We start from the raw sequence: 7,425 nt of genomic DNA on the forward strand, positions 1-7,425 counted from the left end.
TCCGATAGGGGATGGCCTCCTCCGATCATTTTGCTCGTTCAAATGGTGTAAAGGCATTTAACCTGTTGCGCAGGGACATATAAGGAAAATCTGCAATATAATACAAAAAATTATTCTGCTGCAATAGACATACTTTTTATCATTGCTAATAGAGGAAGTCCATATCATGTGATTCCTTCAAGGGTTAAATGCGAATGATACCATATGACTGTAATATCACCTGCGACTCTTATAAAGGCACTATTTGTTCAATTTTTCAGCAATAAAACTTAATAGACAGTGTGAATGAGATTTTGTTATCTAATGTTCGAATTAAGGGAATTTCACTCACAGAGGTCATTTTTGTCTTATAATGTTCTAACGATGTCCCGCGCCCACACGATTTGGGCTTTGCTTGACTTGTCTTCATATTTGCTTGTCGTCGTGTGACTACATTTATTAGATGAATATTCGCCCAAAAATTCTATCCCCAGACAAGGCAATTAGGTCCCCGGGAGCCTTAGCCAGGTTCATTGAAGTATTTCCCTAATCTTATAGTGGCTGGCAGCGCTTAATTGCCTTTGCACATGACAATTGTATTTCATTAGTGGAACCTAGGTCGATTGCAGTAAGGGATACTTTAAAAATAGCTTCCTTTTAAGATTGTTCAATCGCTCAATCTTCATTCAGCAACTGTCACACAAGTAAGTTGCAGAACTCCCACTTATGCCAAATTAGTCGTAAACTTCATCTCATCTGTCCTCACACTGCTTCTATTTCAACTAGCCATGGGGTTGTCACTTTTATTTACCATTGTTTTGAAGATGTTATTTAGCCTTATTTTCCCCCCTCTGTAGCTAGTTTGGGCTCCAGAAAATTATTATCATGATTCAAAAAATCCCTACACTCACAGACTTGCAAGTGCAGACGCATCTGGTCGGATCGTAATATGGGACGTTGCTTCCGCTACTCCCTTGGCTGAAGCATCTGAAAACGATAGTAGCGTCTGTGGTTTGTCTCCCTTTCTACACGCTCATTTTTAGGTATGCATTGGATTTCTGATCAGGATATATCCCGTGATCTCCTACTTATTCTTCACACCGAGAATAAGCTTGTTTTATGGAATGCTCAAACTTGCACTCCTTTGTGGAAGAAGAATTATTCTTACAGCATCAATTCAATGGCGTTCGACCCATTTTCCTCACATAATATAATTCGTGGGTTTATTTCACTGCCATCTGCATTCGTTTAGTTCAAGGACCAAATCAATTTATTGTGGTAAATGATTTATCCTGGAACTCGTCTCCGGAGACTTCTGGAAAGCAGATTCTTGTGTCTGATATTGGTAATTTATTTAATTATTCTTTTATATTGCCAGGTCATTCCAATGACGCCAGTGAAATTGACGCTGCCGGGAAGCGATTTTCTCAGACAATTAAAGCGACAGCCAAAGCCGTCATCGCCAAAAGTTTTTTTCGATTGTCAACTTTACAAAAGTATGTGGATGATATTCAGATCACTTGCCCATATCGGAAATAAACGTACTACAAACTTTTTGTAGGAACAGTGAAAGGTTTCATACAAGTAATGCCTATATTGGCAACGAGGCGCCACTCCAAATTCTTTACCACGGGTTTCGTAAGCAACATACAGTTTTCGTGTACTCTCGGGAAATCGTTTTCTTCGACATGATTCTTTCACAGTGCGTCGGCGGTATTCGCTTAGACCAGTCGTCAGCTTCTTTCGTTCAAGTAAGTTAGCTAGAGGGCTTAGCATGGTCATGCTATTGTGTTTGATTCGCGCATATCAAATTTCAAGTATTGTTTGTGTTACTCATCAAACTGTGTTCCCACATTGTGTATCCCCCTATGTATTTTTACCAAATTTTGCCGTGAAAATAACATTTGAAAATACCGCATTTGTATTATCAATCTGACCTTTCCTGCGTTTGTTCCGTGCAGCGTATTTATTGTGTTTGGTTAGGAGTTTTTCTTTGTCTGCATATTTACATTTGGTTTTGATAAGGTATACTGCTGCCATCAGGCCGATGCTCTAATATGCTTGCACCAAAACGGTACTGTCAGTCTACACTACTGCCTATCTGCGTTCAAACCTCCCCCTATGGAGGAGGCGTTTTCGCACGCGCCTACCGACCTTAAATACCACTTCCTATGTGAATCGAAGTCTCTGCGACGAGGTAGAAACCTTAGTGTTGTCGCTATGACTGTCGATCCTAGCACTGAGTTGACAGTCACGGTTGCGACTTCGGACGGTCGTTTGCAGGTGAGTTAGACGTTTCATACTGTGCTGATTCGATGTTATCACCGATATAAATTCATATTTTTGGTACCAAGTTTCTCTCAATTGAATCCGACGCTCCTTCGAAAGATGGTTGGCCACAATGGACACTTATGGACATGGTGAAGGCTTTGAATCTTGAAGAAATGTGGGTCTTTCTATCACATTTATTGACATTTTCAGAAAGACTTTAACTGCAAATCTGCACACAGTTATGAAATGGCTTTATGACCCGTCCTACATTCAAACTTCATTTTATGTGTCGAATAATTTAGTTGGGAGATTGCTCGACAATTTTCTGGCTATTTTACACTTCTTTAATTGTATGCTTTAAACTAACTTGTTCTTATTCACCCCGGGTTCTGCGACATCTAACGTTTCCATTACTTCTTTATTTGCGGTCCTCTCATTATCCATTAATTTTTACGCTTATTCAGATCACTGTTTTACATTTGTCCTCGTAGATAATTTAGTGCTCCTGAAGCAAATATGTCCTTATACAAAAGTATGCTAATTTAAACTCCATGACCCTACCTAGGTGATGTTCGATCACAGAACAAATCAATTCAAGCTTTGAAGAGTTACTATAACTACTACCAACTGAATTTGGTCTTTGTATGTGGTTTATGATATGCAATTTTCAAAATCGGTCCACCAATAGTCCATCAAGTTTTATCAGAAGTGATCGTTATCGCTGTTTCATTTATCTCAGCAAAAGTGGTACAACTCTGCGTTTTCGGTTCACTGGCTTCTACTGCGGGGGATCTCCTTCCCCAACGGTTTGTTGCGCATGTCCACCCCACTTTTTGCTTCCTTTTGCCGCCAAGATCAAGCACGATTCACTCGTTGCCGTGGGAACTACACGCGGCACTGTTCAGGTTAGAGCTCTAGAGCCCTTTTCATCTTGCCTTTACTTATTTCTAACGTGTGTAACAAAATGCGAATCCTGCCATCAGCATATCTACCTGCTGTCGCCTTTCATGTATCTATTCAACGAACAATATTCAATTATTTTTCTGTCTGTTTCATGTAATTTTTGGCATTACATGTAAATTCAATTTTTCGCGCTTACAAGCATAGTTTGAAGCGCAGTTTGTTGAACCTCATATCTTGACACCAAGTTTGAGTTGGCTAGCTTTGAACAACGTTTCGATCCCATGATTTCTGTAATGAATGTTATGAAAGTAATATTTGCTTTTGTGCATAATGTAACATGACTTTGAACAGAGCTTCGTCCCTTGTTGGCATGTTTATCTAGATGGCTGAATTACTCACCCAACGTGCTTTTATATGCAAATCCAAACAATCTTCCATTCCATGTCACAACCATGAATTTTGGATTTAGCTCATGGCATTTTTTACCGATTTTTCATCTGGAAATGACCAGAGAATTCAGTGGATGAGTGGTATTGATTTACTACTATACTCGCGCTTGTAGCAGTCCCAGCTGCTCCAGAAAACTCACCATTACGGTCAAATATTTCTTTTTTACTGATTTTCCATTAAATAACCAAACAACTTAGTATCTTAAATTGGACTTATATCCTCTTCTACCCGCCTGATTGTTTTTAGACCTATTATTGTTCTCCAAAAGTCGTACTATTCAAAATACTCATCTATAAACAATCTATTTTGGGTTGTTGCGGCACCATAAATCAGCTTATGCTCTGATGCATGGCTTTGGCTCTGCATTACACCTCTGTCATCCCTTTTTGGTGTAGATCTGGGACCTATGCACAACCAAAATGTGGCGAGAGTATCTTTTGGTCAACGGGCCCGTCTATGGTCTGGCCTGGGGTATACTCCGTGGGGAGGCAGGAAGCGGTTTGATTCTCTTCGTGCACAGCCACCAGACCTCCGAGAGCTCCAGCGGCGGCAGCGGTAGTAGTGGCACAGCTCAGGAACCCGTCAAGCCGGCGCTTAGCGTCCACAACACCGTGGTGCGCATCGAACTTGAGACAGGTCGACAGCAGCTAGTGCTTACACAAAGCGCCGATATCAAGGAGCTGCACCTCTTTAAACTGGCCATGCAGAAACCGGTCTCCGCGATCAAACCAAGCAAGTGGCTGAACGAGGCCTCGAAGATGACCAATTTCGCCACTGCCAATGTCACACCGATTCGATCCTTAAATATTAGCAATTTCGGGTACTAACTTCATTCATGCATTTTTCGGTCTATTGTTGCGCTTTAGTTCTACGTCAAAACGACTCGTAGCATTTGCCCCTCTGATCTAGCTACTTTCCGTACACTTATTGAAATCGTGACTACGTGGGCTCATAAGTACGCACATCTCCACTCGTAGGTTGGTTTAAGCTTATCATCCCAAATGGTGCTAGTTAACTCGTTTCACTCTCTCGAATGTCCTGTAAATGGCTCGTTAGAAGTGTTTAAAACAAGGACGTAGACTTCCATGGATTGCCTATGATCAACACTACAATGCGATTTTTAGCACACTTGGTTTTGCTTTGAAGTAAACAATATATATTTTTGAATCTCGCAATCTTGTTATAAATAGTAGGTAACGTCTTTGGTGCTTTAGAGTGCATGATTTTAATTATTTGTTTTCTCTTACTAGACAATACCTCGCGATTCTTTATGAAAATTGGCCCCTGGAGATCTGGGATGCTCAGAGATTAGTTCTTTTGAAGTCTTTCTCACTCCAGGGTTCCAGACCCGTAGCCCTGGTATGATATCAACTTTGTTTTCACATTTTCAAATAAACATCAATTTGATTGCGCGATTGAGGTTGTTATTTTAGACCTGGTCCAACGCCAGCCTTTCAAGCTCTGCATCCTCCCCTCAAAGGTGAATAATATTTTTATTCACGTTTTATGTCACATTATAGTAACAACAAAAAAAATCATCACATGCGTTGGAAATCATTACAATAGCAAACTTTTGTAAATCTTTGTGTGTTTGCATTGGAAAACTAGATGTGCCTCCATTTGGATGTGGCACTTCAGATCGATGTAACTTAATTTTATGCATATAATAGGCATTTAAAATAACCAAGTCATTTTTTCTATATTTCCCTCTTGTCTAGCTTATTATTTTCGTAACGTAATGCGCTTAAACGGTGGTATTTGTGCCTCGTATGATAACAATAAATATTCATGTGTTTCGTAATTTACTTCAAAGTCTTTTAATGCAGTAACGTTATTTAATGTTGCAATGCACGGATATCTTGTAATACTATTTTAAAAGTGTACGCCATATTTGATTGTGTTAATATTTCCTTTTTCTGGGCTCCAATAATCCCAACTCTTTCGTCAAGTTTGCGTTTTCATCTTACGAGCAGCGATTTAAACCTTGTCATAAAAGTTTAACGGATTTCGTAAGCTTTTACAGTTCTTGCTGGAAAGGACTTGGTTGCATTGATTTACAGCAACACTGTCGGATTGAAATCGTCAGCACTGTCGGGAGATTCAAATGTAGAAGATTTTTACATGCGTGAGACATTTATCCTATGCACTTCACCTCTGAGTCTGAAACTCTTTACTGTGGAGGGCTTCAATGTGGATACCATGCCCATCTCCAACACGATGTAAGTCTCATCCTTTTTGTATTGGTGATAAGAGCTTTCTAATGATCTTAGTAACAATTTTCATCTCACGAAAGTAAAACCGTAAAGTAGAATGACCCATCTAATTTTTTGATCCCTATCTTAAACCTTCTAGCTCTATTTATGCTGTGATTCGACAACAATAGGTCCCTAAAACGGATCCCTGACTTCATCGTATACTTAAGGATCACCACTAAAAACATTGAAGCGTACAGTAAGAACTACTTCAAGTGCGTTGCTTAGCTTACATCTTCGTGTTTTATCATTCACCTTACTAAAGTTGGTATTAGTGTTTATCATGTTTCATTCCCTCAAATCGCACATGCTTTCACAGACATTCCCACACCGTTTCAGAAATTAATTGAGCTAACATGTTAAGTTTGATTGAAGATGAACAGGTCAATGGATTTTTATCCACAATTGTCTTGTCCAATGCATTTATTTCTTTCAGTGTTCAAAGCCTGCCCAGGAACATTGGAAATTGCATAACTTGTGCGTCTTGGCGCTCGCCTATGATTGCCTTCGGCATGGCTGATGGCTGTGTAGCAGTTAGAAACTTACAAACTAAGAAGACTATTACGAGATATATGACTGGTTTCGTTTCTGACTCCAACTTTACTAATAACCCATCCACCTCTACGCCAGATTCTATAGGATTCTCAAGCGCTATTAAGGGAGAACTTATCGGTGCAAATGGCGAAATTTTTGCATTGAGCTATGTCAAAAAGGTGGAATTTTTATTTTCTGGTGGATTATTTTGTCACCTACTCACGTTATGCAACGGTGGCGTCGCGGTTTGGGAGCCTGAACAGGTACTTTCTTTTTGTGGATCTTTTGGAACACCTTGACTTTAGATGGTGCTGTTGTGTGCAACACGCTTCGGTGCCAGCCCGCAGAAGATCCCCATTGATGCCACATGGACTAGCGCTCCCCTCTCGCCACCTAATTCCGCCCCCACTTGCGTCCTCCTCGCTCCCGACGGCTCCCTCCTCTTGGCCACTGCCGGCTCCAGTGCAGACAGTCGGTCGATAATCGAGTCGAGGGTGGAATGTGGAGGGGCAAGTGCAGGGCAGGACAGTTCCCCCGAGGACCCTGACGAGTACCTGGCGGTCTCACAGTTCGAGTTCAACAGTTCACTCTCAACTGATGTTGAGAGTAATGGTATGTACCCACTTTTCTATGCTTCTCCCACTTTGTGGCGTCGTTTTTCCTTCTAGGTTTGTGCTTTTTTTGCACGAACTTGCTGTCAGTTCCATTGAAAGCATGGCATAAGGAAGTATACAGGCTGTCTTTGTTTTTTCAATCCCCATTCCTATCTTGGTTTTTTTTTCGCTTTAAATGAGTTGCTTCTCATGCATATGCATATATGTAGTGCACATAAGGTCCCATGCAAGGCCTGGTGTAATGTTTTTTATCGAAAAGTGACTTGCTAATTCAGTTGTCACCCTTTGGGTAAAACCTTAATGTGAGTAAGGAGCATCATGATGAAATTTTGCATTTTCTTCTACGTTAAGGCACAAGGCCAGTGGCGTCATATTTATTTGCACCGACTATTAATTTTGTTTTTGTGAGTAGAGAATGTGTG

General features: G+C 40.6%; 1 protein-coding gene across 1 annotated transcript in view; it reads left to right on the forward strand. All coding sequences in view use genetic code 11, as the record gives it.

Annotated features, from left to right (window-relative positions):
- Positions 1 to 363: 363 nt before the first annotated feature.
- Positions 364 to 7,425, forward strand: part of EGR_00028 (WD repeat-containing protein) — a gene marked incomplete at both ends in the record, with an annotated part of 10,419 nt that continues 3,357 nt past the window's right edge. Inside the window, 15 exons of the mRNA XM_024489277.1 lie at positions 364 to 423; positions 837 to 990; positions 1,023 to 1,196; positions 1,232 to 1,324; positions 1,358 to 1,475; positions 1,541 to 1,730; positions 2,005 to 2,262; positions 2,334 to 2,425; positions 2,990 to 3,155; positions 3,999 to 4,423; positions 4,854 to 4,962; positions 5,037 to 5,083; positions 5,664 to 5,822; positions 6,292 to 6,652; positions 6,695 to 7,001. Of these exons, the coding sequence (XP_024355955.1) occupies positions 364 to 423; positions 837 to 990; positions 1,023 to 1,196; positions 1,232 to 1,324; positions 1,358 to 1,475; positions 1,541 to 1,730; positions 2,005 to 2,262; positions 2,334 to 2,425; positions 2,990 to 3,155; positions 3,999 to 4,423; positions 4,854 to 4,962; positions 5,037 to 5,083; positions 5,664 to 5,822; positions 6,292 to 6,652; positions 6,695 to 7,001 (2,713 nt within the window). The remainder of the gene's footprint in view (positions 424 to 836; positions 991 to 1,022; positions 1,197 to 1,231; positions 1,325 to 1,357; positions 1,476 to 1,540; positions 1,731 to 2,004; positions 2,263 to 2,333; positions 2,426 to 2,989; positions 3,156 to 3,998; positions 4,424 to 4,853; positions 4,963 to 5,036; positions 5,084 to 5,663; positions 5,823 to 6,291; positions 6,653 to 6,694; positions 7,002 to 7,425) is intronic.

This window comes from Echinococcus granulosus (assembly GCF_000524195.1).
Source record: "Echinococcus granulosus chromosome Unknown EG_S00001, whole genome shotgun sequence".
Lineage (NCBI taxonomy): Eukaryota > Metazoa > Platyhelminthes > Cestoda > Cyclophyllidea > Taeniidae > Echinococcus > Echinococcus granulosus.